Source organism: Equus asinus, chromosome 24 (assembly GCF_041296235.1).
Source record: "Equus asinus isolate D_3611 breed Donkey chromosome 24, EquAss-T2T_v2, whole genome shotgun sequence".
Classification (NCBI taxonomy): domain Eukaryota; kingdom Metazoa; phylum Chordata; class Mammalia; order Perissodactyla; family Equidae; genus Equus; species Equus asinus.
The window spans coordinates 38,391,267-38,408,788 of NC_091813.1; the positions used below are offsets into that span (position 1 = coordinate 38,391,267).

Genomic DNA, 17,522 nt, shown 5'->3' on the forward strand with positions numbered 1-17,522 from the left:
CCCCCTCCTTAGGTTTGATTAATTCCCTAGAGAGGCTCACAAAATTCAGAGAAACATTTTACCTACTAGGTTGCCAGTTTATTATGAAAGGATATAACTCAGGAACAGCCAAATGGAAGAGATGCATACAGCAAGGTATGCAGAGAGGGCAAAGAGCTACCATGCCCTCTCTGAGCATGCCTTTCTCCCCACATCTCCACATGTTCACCAACCAGGAAGCTCTCTGAAGCCTCACCTTTTGGGTTTTTATGGAGGCTTTATTGTATAGGCATGATTGATTAAATCATTGGCCAGTGAACTCACTCTCCAGCCTCTCTCCCCACCCAGGAGGTCGGGGGGTGGAGCTGAAAGTTCCAACTCTCTAATCACATGGTTTGCTCCCCTGGTAACCAGCCACCCTTCCCCCATCTTAGGGGATTTCCAAGTTACCTCATTAACAGAAACTCAGTTGTGGTGGAAAGGGGCTTGTTAGGAGTAACAAGACTTCCATTTCACCGTTACGGCTCTGAAGCACAAGAGACCAAATATTACAACAAAAGATGCTCCTGTTGCTCTTATCAGCTCAGGAAATTCCAAGGGCTTTGGGAATTCTGTGCCGGAAACGGATTAAGACCAAACATATGTTTCTTCCCAAATTCCTTTCCTCTGCTCAATTTCTTGATTCCACCTTTCATTAGTAAATGTTTCTCCCTTTATAAAAAAGACATTTTATAGGTTCCAAAATTTTTCACAAACATCTAACCTGTCTTAACTGAGCAGCTCATGTTGTAGAAATACAAGTTTTATTCTGGCTAATTGGTTAATACCTACTTATGAGCATAGAATACACAGGGTGTAGCTGGAGCAGCTACTTACTAAATGTGTTTGTGTAGATGGTAGTTTGTGGATGAGTATTAGGTGCACCTGAGAATCCTTGTTTCCTACTAAGAGCTCTTCATTCGGCTAAAAAATGCATCATTTTTCAATTATCATCACCAACTACTGTTCATTGATAAACAGCTATTTCAAAAGCATTCTCTATTTTCATAGGAGAAACTGGCACTTCTTCTGACTGGAAGTTGCAATCCAAAAGTCCTTGTTTTGAGAGGAATAGTCTCAAATTGACGAGAACTGTAGAAGTGTGAAAGAAAACAGTAATTTGTAATTGGTCTACTAATAAAAATAAAATGTATTTCTTTAACTGTGTAGTGGTGATTTACATTTGTTTCGTCAGTATTAAGAAAACATCTCACTTTAGTTAAAAAAAAATTCCTTTTGATATTGTTCTTTGCAACACTTTTTTCCTAATTGAGAATACTATTCATCAAAATAAAATGGTGTTCCTCGTTAGGGTATTTGTAGTGGAGACATTATAAATATAATTAACTAAGATTGCTAATTTCAGATTTTGCATAAGATTTAATGCCTCCTTTAATATATAAAGCCATAAGTTTCACAATTCAAACATTCCACTGACAGCTTTTCTGTCAAGAGAATTGGTTTGGAAATCCCTTTAGTAGCCACTAATCTTCTTTAACTATGGGGAAAAGATTTAGTTTCACCCAGTTTTAATGTAACCCAAATATTATTGGCTGATTCTTCATTACAATCTACTATTTTGTTCTCACTTGTTGATATAATGTATTTCATATAATGTACTTCATATAATGTGTGCTTTCAATATTAATATTTTTATATTTATTTATTTTTATTTTTTACTTCTTAGGCATTAGCTATGGGAATGATGACAGAATATTATCATTATATCTTTACCACTCTGGTAAGTAATTTATTAAAATATAAAGATAATACTCTAAATTTTATTATTGTGACTTTTTGGAATGACAAATTTTTTTGAGTGACAAGAAGCAATATAATGACTGTCACTTTTGTAATTATACTTTATTTTATTTTGATAAAACGCAGGAGGAATTATCGTCATGGAGAACTAATAATTCTTGGTGGGAAGCTGATGATTTTGAAATAATATCATTTCAGATATCAATTCAAAATATTATGTCTTATTTTATATTGCTTTAGAGGACTTTCAGAGCATAACAGATTTTAAAATTAGTTTTCTGAGAAATCAATGTTTTAGAAAAGCACAAATTCTTATGTTGTTCTCTTGGGTCTATTCACTATATGAAAATCAGGTTTATTGAAGCTGCTCTTTTAGTAGATTAAATTTTCTATCCTGTTTTTGCCTATGTTTAGTTGATTTTTTAAAAGTCAATATGATTTAATTTGCAATTAGCAAATTGAATGTCACCTTTATCTTTTGTCTTTGTATACCCATCACACAGTTTTTCTTTAATATGAATGAAAATCTGACTTCACCTTTTTATCAAACCTACTTACTCTTAGCTCTATTTCTTTCTCAATACATTATCTTGATTTTCCTTCCTCTGTGAAATAGCTGTCTGTCTCTGTAACTAATTCTTTCCTGCTCTAGGGGAGGAAGAACCACTCCTCTAGCCTCTAGGTTATTCGGGCTGGTCTAAGAATTAAATTAATGTGAGACAGCATAACAGGAAAAAATTAAACAACGTTTAATAACATGTAAAAATGGGCAAAACTCAGGAAAACTGACTAACTCACCAAAATGGCCAAAGCCACCACCTTAAATACCATCTTTAGCTCAAGACAAAGGAGGATGTTGGGAGTGGTAGTTTGGGACTTCAGAGAGGAGGAAGGTCATTCACATGGAGACGGAAAATGTTTGCCATACATGCAGAAACAGTGGAATATGGGGAAGACTTTGCTTAGATGGGCCTTGCTAGGTTCCTCCATGTCTACCACACCTGGTTCATATTGTACTATAGTTATCTTATGGTATTAGCTCCTTCCTGGGACAGGCCTATCTTAAATTCTTTTAGGCAGTTAGGGAGAGGGGTAAAGTTTCTTTCTGAGTCTTTTGTTCTTAAAAATAATCAAGCCAAAGAGACACATTTTGGCATGGCAAATTCCGATCCCCCACACTACCTATCCCCAAAATATGAGAGTATCTCCAAGTTTTGGCCTCCGTCCTATTTTCTTTGTTTCTCTTTTATTATTTCCTTCAGAACTGGTATGTGTTTAGAGCTTCAATTTTTACCTTTCTTCAAATGAGATCTAAATGCCCGTCTGTAATATTCCTGAATTGTTGTGTATTGGTACATTACAGAACAATTCTAATTGTGTGGCATTAAGATAACTTCAAATTATTTAAACCTTAATGTATTGTCCTCTGAATGTATAGACCCCTCTTCTGATTTCCTTCAAAATTTCCATTGTCTCTGACTCCTGTGTCACCAAGAAATACTACTGACTTTTCCTCCGTAGTGTCTCTAGCATGCATCTTCTCCAAAAGTCTTCCAATTGGTCTCCTTGCTTTTAGGAGTCTTGAAGCTACTAGATCAAATTACTAAAATTTAGTTGATCATAATAGCTTCCTGTAATAACAACTTTCCTCCAGTTGAGATTTTTCATGCAGTAGGTTGTATTTTACTGGTAAATATTAAGGTCAGCTCTGCTGTATCTCTATGTCACTTCCCACCAGGCAACATTTTGTGGCCTGTAAGAAACTTAGTGATAGGCTAGTGGAGAGGGAGTGGAAGCCTTCACTCATGACTAAATTATATTTCAATGCTGTTGCAACTCAATTCTACCATAATCACAAGATTTTAGGGAAATCAAAAGTATCTCTTAATAAGAGAAAAAAATAAAAAAAAAATTGAGGATATATAGAACTCACTAGCCTGTAATTGAAGGCCTTTTTTAGTTTGATTCCAACCTAATTTTTTATGTTTTCTAATTTTTGTGTCTCTACTGACACTTTGAATGGTCTCCTTTTTCCTTTTGGCTGTCAAAATCCTGGCCATTCTTTAATGGAAGCTCAGATCCCATCTGCTTTATGAAGTTGTTCCTAATTTTAAAAATTAAAAGGCATCTTTCTTGCTTCTGATACCTTGCACTTATCACATCTACTCTTTTACCTCTTAGCATGTGTTGCAATACATTATTTATTTACCCCTTGGAGATATATATATATCTCCTTGGCTAGATCGCAAATGTCAAAAAATAAAAATCTAAAGATCCCTTATATGTTTCACAGAACAGAGCACATCTCAGACCGACATCAACTGCTCTCACTGAATTATATTCCTGTTATCTAGCCTGTGTAGTTGTATGAGTCCAAGACAAGCTGTGCACAGGAACAATGGCATTAATCTTTCCCTGGTTCTCATTGTTGTCGGTAAGATCTGAGGACTAGCCAATGCCAGCTCAAAAGAGGGCAAAAGTCCCACATGCTGTATGTTCTCATAGTGACCTCTAACTCCTCTGACAACGTTGGCCTCCTATCTCTTGGGAAAACGAAAGAGCAAAGCCAGAGCCTTCACTGTATACAGACTGGAAGGGGCAATCAAAATCTAAAGAGCTCCTTATGGTGAAGTTGCTGGATAAGGTATAAGACAAAGGAACTGCAAAAGTTCTGCAACCAAAAAGGCTAGTCTTGTTAACTTTTTTCCTCAGCTTTGATATAATTTTCATTGATTAGAGGTCATATTTCATGACCTATTTCTTTAAAAGAAAAAAAGACAACAGAAAATAAAAAAAAATTTCAATAACCAGTCAAGGAAGCTGAGCTTAGAAAAACACTATAGTCAATGAAAAGTATAATATTAATGCATAACATTTGAGGGCAAGCTATTCTTAACATGGAGAAGAAAGCTTATGCAAATCTTAAAGATATGTTACACAAAAGCCTGTTGTTCCATTGGTGGAATTAGAATATGATATATATGTACATGTTTATGTAGAATATATAAATTTGCATTGGCAAAGCATAAGAATAGTCTGTTTGAATCTTGGTGATTTGTGATACATAACATCACTTGAGACACAATGGTGTTAACTATTCTAAGGGAAGCAAGAATAAGTGACTATTTCAATTATACATGTCTGTGAATATACTCGATTGATAATAACACGAAGAAACTTGTCTTTCAGGACCTCTTTGCTCTTGATGTAGAACCCTACCGCTACAGTGGCGTTAACATGACGGGGTTCAGAATATTAAATACAGAAAATACACAAGTCTCCTCCATCATTGAAAAGTGGTCAATGGAAAGGTTGCAGGCACCTCCGAAACCCGATTCAGGTTTGCTGGATGGATTTATGACGGTATGAATACTCACTTAAAGATTGTTTTGCATGTTTCTAAGTAATATCACATAAGTTGTTAAATCCTCTGGATCCAAACTTTGGTTTAATTGTTGATTTTAAAGGCATGATAACAGAGCTACTATTGCAAATAATTCTATTAACGATGTTCTAAATCAATTTTATATGGCAAATTTACACTTTTATCCAAGTATCTAAAAAAGCATTACAACTATCATTAGTATACTATAATGTAGGGATTTCTGTAAAATGAATTAGTGCCATATATATAGGATAAATTGGAGGCTGAAAAGAAGACCTTAACCTGATAGTTATCCTTCAGATCTTAACTACCAATATGTGATTACTTTTCATCATGTTGGTTTCTGATATTGGTTGCATGGATGACATACATCACACAAAAATCTTCCTTGAGCTTATTCACTTTTTAAGGCTCAAGAGTAACCAATAATCATTTTCAAGTCCTAGTTTAAACCTAGAAACAGGATTAATGCATAAACTGTAAAAGGGATACGTTCTTAAATAAATTTAGTTGTTTATACTAGTGCTGCCAATGAAAATCTAATGCAAGGCACATTTATAATTTAAAATTTTCTAATAGCTAGGTTAAAAAACATACACAAAAACTAGATAAAAATCAATGTTATTAGTTTATTTTATTTAACCCATTATATCAAAAATAGTATTATTTAAAAAGATAATTAATATAAAAATTACGACTGAGATATTTTGCATTTTTTTCTACTAGGTCTTTGAAAGTTGGTGTGTATTTGACATGGCACATGCTAATTCAGACTAGTCACATTTCAAATACTCAGTAGCCAAATGTAGCTACTGGCTACTTTATAGGACTGAGTACGTTTATACTATACTATTTAAACAAATTATGAATGCCTAATATATTTTCATTAAATCTATTTTCTATACTCCAAATTATTTCTATAATTTAGGAAATACCTCAGCACTTTGGCAATATTTACATTTCCTAAGTCATTATTACCTGCTTTTGGTAAGTGTCAATCTAAATGGGGACTTTATAAGCTTAAACATCTTCTATTCTGATCTGTGGAAAAGCTTTTTTATTATGATTGTAATTTTTCCGTTAATTGCTTCAATGGAGTTCAAAGGATATTTTTAATGTTGTAGCAAAATAATGGGAAAATTTAATTATTTTTTCCCTTAAAAGAAGATTTAGTGATACAAACTGAGTGTCTTAATAGAGATTCTGAAGAAATCATGGTTACCCTCAAGGCACCAATCTTCTGATGAAAAAAAAAGGCGTTTGTTTTCTTTTAGTGTGAAAAATAACCTACTAGAATTTGAAAATGTCTTATATCCACATTAATTTATAAAGAAATATGAGGGGAATTTTACTCCTTTGCATAGAAAGAGATGGTTGACTAGTTCTGGTATTTTGGTCTTAACCTAAGATATATTTGAGAAACTTTACTGGGAAGAAAATTTCTAAATAAATTCAAAATAAAAATATTTTCCTGTAAAGTACATTTAGATTAAAGATAAAATAAAACATAGAAAAAAATTAGAAATATTATACTCTATTCCCACTTCGAAGATTTTGAATCAGACTTTGGGCACTTATTAAGACAATGTTATATTTGAAAATTAAAATGTATGCTATCCTTTAAATTGTCATTTTAGTCATGTATGTATTGCTTTCTAGTTCTCTTTACTGTTCTAAATTCAGGATGGATACCTTATCTGTTATTCAAAACCATTATTGAATGAATTTAGGAAAAGTAAATCAATAGGCATCATGACAGTCTTAATAATTATTGATATGTCCAAGGACTAGTGTGCCCCTTTATAAATCAGAATCACGAAAATTATCCGACTCTACTTGGGTACTCCGTGTTTCTGTATGATTCCCTGAATGACTCTGCATGTCATCCGCTGAAACAAAGTATGTTCTAACTTCTGGTAACTTATGGAGACTGTTGAAAGACAGATAAATACAAAAGAAGGTATATTAATTTCTTATCCAGGGAGGTAGGGGCTCTTGGAGATAATTAACCTTCAGAAGATGGAACAAAAAGGCAGCATGTTAGGAGGAATACAAATCTGAGTTCTTTCTTTCTAGCCATGAGTCCATTCCTCCTCAATTCTGCCCTTCTTCTGAACTGACAGGTGATTTAGTGGGAATGGATAAATGATAGACTGAAAGTGCACTGATAGGAAAATTAACCTATTTATTGAAATTTCTGGGCATTGTGTAGAGACCATGGATTTCGAAATTTTTAGAAGAATTTTTAATGCCAACATTCTTCTGTTTGGTATAGTCATAAAATGCTTTTCAAGTGGCATCTTAAATACGAAAAAATTGGAAGTTTTCACATAGAAGAGATAATTGCCCCTTCATTTATATATTTTATTTGAGTTACTGAGAACTCTAAAGATTTCACCAGAAAGCTTACATGAGAACATTTTTTAAATGAATGGGCTAAAGATAAATTTACTTGTATGAGCACTTTTTGAATAGTATTTCTTATCTAAAAATTTGTACCAGCTATTTATTTTATTATATTTATAAATATATCATGGAACATAAAATATTTTGGAAGCAAACATGAAGTCTGCCATAAACATAAAAATTTCTTTCAAAATGGATGCAGATTGATTATTTTTTTACAATTTCCATTTTGGAAAATTGATAATATCTTTTAAAATCTTTTTGTTATATAACATTATATAATGACGTACAAGATTATATGTGAAATATTTTTTATCATATACCATTAATTTTAATTATAAAATAGTGCACTATTATTATAAAAATGAAATGAATATGAAATCTTTATTAAAATTTTGGTATATTTATGCCTTGTGTGAATATACTTTTTCTTTTCCATGTAAGATTATGTTGTAAGCGTTTTCCCAGTCATTAAATGTTTGGGAAAAGAAATTAATAGGCTATTTACACCATGAATGAAGGCAGGAAATTGAGAGGATTCTAGTTAGAAAAGAAAAGAATTATAGCCTGGCATTGTGGCATTGGCAACATTCCCTTCAGTCAATCATGAGATCTCAGTGTTTATATATCTCTTGTTCTTTTTTTTCCCCGTGGTCCATAAAGAAATGGGATTATCAGCAAAGTCCCTAGTGCTTGGAGCAAGGCCTATTATTATCAGCATCATAGTCATTTGTCACTATGTAAGATCAGAGTGCTTAGACTTTCATATTCTTTCTTCATATTTGAGCTATAAAAGGAAACAATGAATTGAATTCATAAGAATTTTTCTGGTTGAGTTAGCACCTTAATTGGCCCCTAAGTTAAGTGTTTATCAGTGAAATGGCTATTGAATACAAGACCATTTCTCCTGTAGCTGTAGTTTCTTCTTCTATGGGCTAGGATCATCACATTAAAGATATTGGTGTTGGTAGCTCAGTCAAATTTTTACCTTCATTTGGTATAAACCCAACCAGGGAACCAAGTCACATATTACACCCAAGGCTGATCTAGTCAAGGAGGAAGGGAAGAAAGGAAGTCCAACCCTCTTCCTTCACACAAAAGTCTTGATGTCACCTTTCTCGCACTTTCTCCCAAATCCACACACATCCGGTTAGTGTGCTCTGAACTCCTCTCTAGACATGAGCTCTTATTACCAATCCCATTCTCTACTGTGCATTCCCTAATAAGTAGTCACATATTTCCATGCTTCTGGTGAGCACGCCCCTTCACTTAACATTGTCACTGTCCTTCACTGCATGATCAGATGACATTTCTCCCAGTCTTCTGACCAGTCACCTGCCTTCCCCAAGCACAGTTACTATAGGACAGGAATTCACGGTTTTTGAATCTGTCAGAGCTTGATTATGGTTATATTTATTATTGATTTATTGATTTTTGCAGCAATCTCAATTCTAGAGAATAAAGTCAAGTACAAATACCTCAGGGTAAATTTTAAACAGTCTAGCTTTATCCTAGAAATCCTTCCCATAGACATAATGGGAGCAATGTCTATGCATATTAATACTAATGTACCTGTAATCCATTCGGTAGTTTGAAAATACCATTTTTCTTATGTTGATATATAGTACCACACATATTTCTTGATAATGTAAATTTGCAACACAAGTCAATAATGACTGTCTTGGTTGCTTATATCGTTGGAGAACTATAGGGAGATTACTGTTTTGGAAATTTCAATTCTGGATACCAACTGTTCCCTCCATTTCCTTTCTCCTCTCTTCACATCCAACAGTCATCAAACACTGTCAAATCCACTGTGTCAATCTCTTTCTCAACTACATTCTTTTCACCCTAGAGTTATGCCTTAGTTAATGCCCCAGTGGTCTCTCTCCTGGCTATTGGAACAGTCTGTTCACTGAAGCCCCTCCCACTCCTAACATTGCTCTCTTACACTTACCTTCTTTCTAGTGTGATCTTATCAGAATATTGCTCATGACTCCTTGTCATTTACTCGATGAAACTTAAACTTATTTGCTAAACTGTCAAGGCCCTCCATGGTCGGGCTGCTACTACTTGTCCAGCCTCCTGTTTGCCTACTCCCTGCTCCACCAAGCCAAGCTCATGCACCTCCTCATTTCAGCACAGGATGTTTCTTGTCTGAACCACCTCCCCCTATTTGAATGCACGGCTTATTCCTGCTCATGTTCTAATTTTCAAGTCGTATGTTACCTTTTCTGTGATTTTACCTGAGTGCTCCTTCATTTATGCACTTTATGTTTAACCCCATGTTGAGATTTAGCTCTGGGTGTGAAACTCTGGTTTCCTAATAGATTGTGTGCTCTTTCAAGGCCAGAACTTGGTTTTGTCATTCTTGAAGCCTGCGTACCTACTTCACTGCCTAGTGCAAAGCAGGTGCTCATAATGAGGGAGGGACTGCCTGATTGAACAAATGTGTGTGCTAATTTATTTTAATCCTATTGTGCCTATGTTCTAATCACTAAGTCCTCTCATTTCCCCAAATATATTCTGGAGAGCTTTTTTTATCTACCTCCATGCACTTTATTATCAAGATATCTAATTATTTAGAAAATGCAATTAGGCTAGTCTCAATTATTTGTTAGAAAAGTACTTTAAAAGGCAAAAGCTTAGAAATGCTTTTAAATAAATAGTAAAAGGTTAGTGAGTTAGAAGAGTAGTTCTCATTCTCTTTTACAAAGGAAGGGAGAATGTTTGAGAGGTGAATCATTGTGTGTTTAAGTTCCAATGTTCTCCTAACAATTATTTCTTAATAGCAATAGACTGCAGCTCAGAAATTTTACACTTTCTTTCATCATTTGGTTAACTGAACTTAAAGGATCAATATCTTGAATACACAATTCACACCAGGGAGTTAGCTCACATACTAAGTGGACACAGTGATTACTCTGTTACTGTACAAAGATTTACCTTTAGAAAAGTCAACGAAAATAGAACCAAGGAAAAATAAAGTATGACCAGGTAGGCTTTCATTTACTACTAGAACTACAAGCCTACCTTTGCTGCTGTCTGCTTGTCTTAATTAGCTGTAACTATTTTCTTTGATTCAGTTGAAACGAGCATAAACATAAAACTTTGCCAGACAATGGATGAAACTAACTTGCCATTGTTTAATCAATAAAGGCCTTTTGAAAGAGTTGATTTTACCTCATATTCCACTAAAACCCAAAAGTATAAAAAGTAGCAAAATAATGAATGAATTATCCTTCTTTGACCAATTTTAATTGTGTGTAATGTTGTACACAACACTCAGGATTTGATACCAGGCATTCAGGATTTGGCGATGAAGACAATACCGCTATTTCCTGCCAAAACTTAGGGAATTGACAAAGTTAGAAGACAGTGAATATCTTACTGATCACATCTCAGATCTTTGTTGGTACAGAAAATCATATTCAAACTTTGATTATTGACTCCTTTTCAATTTTGTACTTGATTGATGTAGTTTCCCAAGTCTTCCTTCAAATCCTGTTAAAATTCCTTGTTTTCTATGCTATTTTGTGATAGAAAGAGACAAACATATATTCACCAGGGGTTTTACATAACTTCTTAGTATTTTGCTGAAAAATATGTAACATTTCACAAAATTTATTACCCTAACTGCTATTTTTATTCTTGTCTTTACCACAGAAGAAATATTTTGGGATCTATATTATAATCAAATATGGAAGAAATATTTGTATAAAATATTTCAGAGTATGTAATGAAGTCATAAGAACAACATTCATTACATTTGTTTATGATTGATTTAATAGTAAAATGATGTGGAGTATGTGGCATGAATAACAGAATGGCAATATATTTCTTAACTTTTTATACCTATTAATCTTCCATGATGTACTAAGCTGCAAGTTAAATCTGAATGTAAATAATTGAGCTGACCTAACAACTTCGACTGTTTCATTAACATAGAGTATTCCATCTAATTGCCTTTGCTCATTGGCAGATTAAATAATCAGCATTTATTTAAAGCTGATAAAGAGAGAGAATTTCTATTTTAACTAATTGTTCCTTACATGAAAAATGGCAGTTGCCACGAAGCATTTCCTTCATACTCATGTTATTTTTTAGGGCAATTTTTAAACTTTTCAGTTGGAAAAAGTAAGATTGAATCAAGAGAATTTCTGCCTGAAGAACAAAATTTATCTTCAAAGCATTGATCTAAGATCATGCAATGCAAACTTGTAAAGAATAAATACATTTCTGCTCACAATTTTCCTCAGTTTCTTCTTTTATATTTAATATCTATATAGTTACATATGGATATAACCAATCACAGATGGTATGAGGAAAACTAGCTAAGCAGAAATTTGTGGTATTCAGGAAGGATCGTCTCTCAGGGTACAGTCAATGACAAGCACACCTAGAGAAGGTGATGGCCAATGCCCTGACAAGAGGGCAAAGTCCAACATTGCAGTCTGGAAACTGGCAACGTTCTGAGATTTAGGACTCCACATCAGAACTAGGCATCAAGGTAGAACCGGTAAGAGTAAACAATGAATGGGTCCTTGAGAAACCGAAATGCCAAGGAAACTGTGAAGTAACAAGGCATCAACCTTGGGAAAGCACGTACAGGGCACAATATAAAGGGAATACAAGATGCTCATGAAAATAAGCAGTGGATTCTTTTACTGGAGCAGACACTCATGTTAGAATGGGGCTAATAGTAAGTTTAATGTATTTGACATATTTCACATAATCCAGGACAATATTTGATGTCCTGGATTAGAGGAATGGATTAGGAAACAATGGCGATAAAGCTGTAATAAAATTTTTACATATCAATTAAATAATAGTTAATTATAAACGTACAACATTTAACATATAGGAATTCAGAATGGTTATGGTCAGTATGAAAGAGTTGTTGAAATTTATTAGAAACAGAGTGTAAGAGATTGTGAGGCCTATGGATAGCAAGAAATATTATTACTCAGATACATATTCATAAGGAACCAGAAAAGTTCTGGCTAAGGAAGGTTAACAATTGCTATAAACTATAGTACTTTCTCTTCATTGGATCTATTTCTGAAAAAGAAAGAGTGGATCTATTTCTAAAGTGTACAAAACATGTTTTCTGATTATTTGCATTCAGAGTAAAGTACACAGAGCTCATCTACATTCTTTATTTGGGAATAGGGGATAGATTGAAAGGGAGTAGACTTCCATTGAAACTATATGTTTTCCTATATTATTCCATTTTATTCATAATTTTGGGAATTTTATTTATTTCCCTAATTTTAGAATTTATTTCCAAAGAGTATTGAAATACAATACCAGATAAAAGATATCTTGGCCTCACTACAGTCTCTAAATAAAATAAATTTAAAAATAATAATAAAATATTTCCATTTATTTAGGTACTTACATTTATATACAACTTTATATAAAAACAATAATATAAACATATATAATTTTTATTATTTATATTGATATAAATTCATATTACTTTTAGATGCTTTTGTGAATAGTAAGCTATATACTCACTTATTTACTATAAAAACAGTGTTACTGGCTACAATATTAATAGGATAATTACCACTTATAATATATGGCCTCAGGATACTAAATGGATATAAGATTTTGATAGATTTTTGTTATTAAATATTAACTATTTATAAAAATATTTATTTATAAATATGTAGCATTTAGCTGTAGATTTTATTAATTTTGGACTCAATATGTCTGTCAAATTTTAACAAATTTTTCCTCTTCACTACTGTGATGTGTAACAAATAAATTTCAGCTTGTCATGCTCAATTTCAGAAGAATTTTATTTAGAAGTTGAGACAGTTGCAAAATACTGCAAATAAATCAAGAATTTGGTATATAATAAAATTTGTGTTGTATATAATAAACAACAATCATAACTGATTTTTTTAATGTAAATATATACCACAGTAGATGTTTCCCTCTTTTTTGTTTTTAAATTACCTACCTCTATATCCCACCAATGCAGAAATTCTCTTGCCTGTTTGATCCAAAGAATTACCTGAATCTGTTATTAGAAACAGAGCATACACATATATAAAGTGTGAATATTAAGAATCCTAGGATGTATAGTACACCTAGGACGTTTGAACCAAACAATGACCTCATATATGAACTCTGAGCCTAGCTCCCATTGCATGTTACCATTTGTATCTGACAAGCCATAGTATAAAATAACCTAAATGTGAAATGTATTTAATGCTTACTACATTCTAGTGCTATTATTACCTTGTAACAACATCATGGGGCAGACACAATCCTTCTTTTATAGATGCAGATACATAGAATTGGTTGATTATGCATAAGGGAAGATTCCTGAACTATAGTCAGAAGCAAATATAAAGGAATCCTTAAGCATCCAGAGGTAAAAGTTGGGCATGATGAATTAAAAACCAGCAAAAAATGTTACATTTACTGTTTCCTCTTCAACTTTAATAGATAGAGTTTCACACGAATTTTGAGTAAAGTGGTAGGTGGTTGGTCTACTAAACCCTTCTATTTCCTTCCAAAATAGATTAAACTAATAAATAGGAGTCGGAGGCCAGCATCTGAACCTCATTTCCAACCCTTTCTAATGCTGTTTCTTTAGGCAAGTTACTTAACCTCTTTGAGCCTTGCTTGTCAAATAGAAATAATAAATTTTAGTGTATTGTCCTAAGGATCAAAAGGGATAGTGAATTGACCTATAAAAATATTGAAAATCTACCTGACTTTTTATAATTATAAGCTGGATTATTGCCTCTCGGTGCCTTATAAATAGAGAACAAATTTTGATAAAACGCATGTAGTTTAATCAATGCAATCGTATTATTTCAACATCATTTGTTATCTCTTGTATGCAATAACACTGTAGTAGATATGTGGCGTGTGTGTGTGTGTTTGTGTGTGTGTGTTGGATGCCAATTGACATAGAAACCTTAACAAGCATTCATACAGAATCTACTTGTACTTGAATCTAGTAATCTTCTTTAAAAATGAGCCAATTATAATAATTTGAAATATGCTATTAGAATGATATATCCCTCTTAACACGTTTTTAAATCTAGTTAAAAGTTTATGAAAATGGACGTGCCATTTATTTCCTTTCAATGTCAGGTCACTTCTTTTTTTAGGTTAAGAAGATGGCTTGTGGGGCACAGAATTAAGGGATGGATTTTTGCTTGGGTTTTTTACGGCAGTTATAGAAGACTGTTAAATCTATTTTACTTCCAACTTAGAGTAAGAACTTTGGAATCAGAATCACCTGACTATTGAAACTGAGGTCTGCTTATTACTTCCTTTATTAACTTCTGCTAATTATTTAACATTTAATAAAGCCTCCATTACTTTATCTATTTAAAGAAAATAATAATACATCATAGTGTGATTATACAGATTAAAAATATAACTTTTATGTTGTTTAAAGACAGTGTCTGACACATATTAGATCCTCCAAACATGGTATCCATTTACTTCAAGGCAAATACCATTTCTACACTTTAGTGCAAGTACTATTTCTGTTCACAGTAAAGTTCTTCATTCTCAAAGAGTCTTTTGATGCTGTTTGTACAAATGTGACAATTGAATAAGAATGCAACTAAGTAAATACTACTCTTTAGAAAAAATCTAAGAGTAGGTAGTTGCTTACTTCAATGCACTGGTTGAGATTAAGTGAATGAATGAACACAAATCAGCACTAGTTTTACTATCAAATTGTTGGCCTTCATTTTATGATGCTGATACCTAAGTAATTATATTTACATGAGAAAGGCAGTTTTTAAAAAGTGTAACCTATACAGTTTTATGATATAAAGGCCTAAGGAATGGTCAAGGATCTATTCTAATGCACTAATTTCCAAGATATGCTTGGCCAGTACTCTTTAAATCCACATTAATAAATCAAAAGAATATTTCAGATAAAAGGAAATGAAGAGTTTTAGGGTGAATTTGCCTGAGGGATATTAGGAATTCTCTCGCTTTATTATGCAGAGAGGAAATATTATGTTGATCTTTCATTTGCCTTTCTAAAAGAAGTCATAAATATTTTATTCATTAATCTTCAGAATACCCTGTGACCAAATTGAACCAGAAGGGAAAAGTAAAGTTATTAAACAGACACAGATGTTCAAATGGTACCAAATGAATTCTTCATGAAAAGTTCAGGTGTATTGCTACTCATTAATTCATTCTCCAAATATTTATTGAATACCTACTGTATGCAATGTGTGGTATTAGACCATGTGGATAAGAAAAAATATATATGTGTTACCTAATGTCTGCACCCGAAGAATTATCAATTTAGTAAGGAAAGTAAAATGTAGCCTTAAATAATCAAAAAAAAATGTTGACATGTAATAGGGAATAGATGTAGAAAATAGTGTTTTTAGATGGGAGTTTATCCACTTTTGCTTAAGATGTAACTACAACTTCACATAAAATCACCGCTTGAGAATGGTACATGCCCAAGTTAACAGGAAGAACAGTTCTCTTTCTTTGTAGTTCCCTCGATGGCCATGATCAAAAAACCACCATCTGGTGATAAGGGCAAGGAACTCAAGACTTCATCAAGTTGATCAGGCCAGTTTATGGGACCAGAGTCTCCTTTGTAGGATGCTCTACTCAGATGTGTCTTATTCAACCTGGAGCATTCCGTAGCTGACACCAGGTTTGAAGCACTCCAGAAAGTGGTACCGCAGTCTTGGAGCTCATGCCAGACTTAGGGTCCTGGTATTTCTGCTGAAAATGTGGCAATCAAACGGTAGTCTCTATCCACCCATGCTTCTGTTGCTTCTGGTGTTAGAGGCCATTTTTGCCAATTGTCCTTCCACATCCTGTCTGGTCACTCATAGCTAGAGCTAGGGCTCAAGTTCCTTCCCAGATTGGCCTGGATTCCCACCATTCCAGCTTTCAGCTTTTCAGGTTTCTAGCTCGTTACCTTACACAACAGACACGTATCTGGGAGCCTGCCCGTCGTGCCAGCGTGGCTGAGTCAGGCACCCCACATCTGTCATAGGCTGTTTGCACACCCAGCCCTTCCCCAGTGCCCTCAGATCCTGTCTGGGCTGTGTCCTCGCTCAGCTGGGGATTGTTTTCTCTCACCTGACTCCACTTGGGCAGCCTCAGCCCCTCAGAGGTGTTCTGGATTGGAGACGTGATTGTTTTTCTCCTAGGAGTTTCCTTGGCCCTTTTGCAAATTTATCCACTTCCTCCACAGCAACTTTCAAGCCCCTGCTACTAAGGAAAGAAGGAAAGAGCGGTCTCTGTAAAATGTACAGTTGCTGTGGCCACCACAGAGATGGTGCAGAGTTGGCTTTCGTCTACTTAAGTAAAGAAAGAAAGAAGGTTATTTTGATGGTTCTACTCAGAACAAGAAATCCTACACCAAGAGTATTTGCTGTTTCTATCTTTCCACTTAGAGCTAAGTTAATAATAATAATTTTTATTATCTTTATTCTTATTATTATTTCAGCATCACCAAGTACTGGGCACACCTGCTACAGTGATATAAGAATTTGACAGTTTGGTATGATTAGGAAAGAAATTTTGGAGGAGATAGTGCTTGAGCTGGATCTTAAATGTGAATTTGAACATAAAATAGCATTTTGATAAGACTAGCTGAGAGCAGGAAAGCCAAGTTGGAAGAAGAGAATGGAAAGCCTTTAGATGTTTTAAAATAACAGAGTGCAATACAAGTAATATTTACCATTTACTATGTATCCACTCTTTGCAGCGCATTCTGCCCTTTGTGGTGGTTATATAAAGATGTGCTTGCCTTACACTATTTCTAATTATAAAAAGTGCTGCAAGATGAGCATTATTTCTCACTTTACAGATGCTAGAACTGAGGCTCAAATATGCTTAGTATGTTGTCCAAGGACATTCAGCTAAGAAGGTGGAGGCTGAGCTTTAAGTCCAGGCCTTTCTAACTTGGTAACTTGTGCTCTTCCTG

General features: G+C 33.9%; 1 protein-coding gene across 5 annotated transcripts in view; it reads left to right on the forward strand.

Moving 5' to 3' along the window:
- Positions 1-17,522, forward strand: part of GRIK2 (glutamate ionotropic receptor kainate type subunit 2) — a 627,117-nt gene that overhangs the window by 270,402 nt on the left and 339,193 nt on the right. For all 5 annotated transcript variants that reach the window (XM_014841096.3, XM_070496405.1, XM_070496406.1 and 2 more), the window contains exons 6-7: positions 1,706-1,759; positions 4,969-5,142. In XM_014841096.3, the coding sequence (XP_014696582.3) occupies positions 1,706-1,759; positions 4,969-5,142 (228 nt within the window). The remainder of the gene's footprint in view (positions 1-1,705; positions 1,760-4,968; positions 5,143-17,522) is intronic.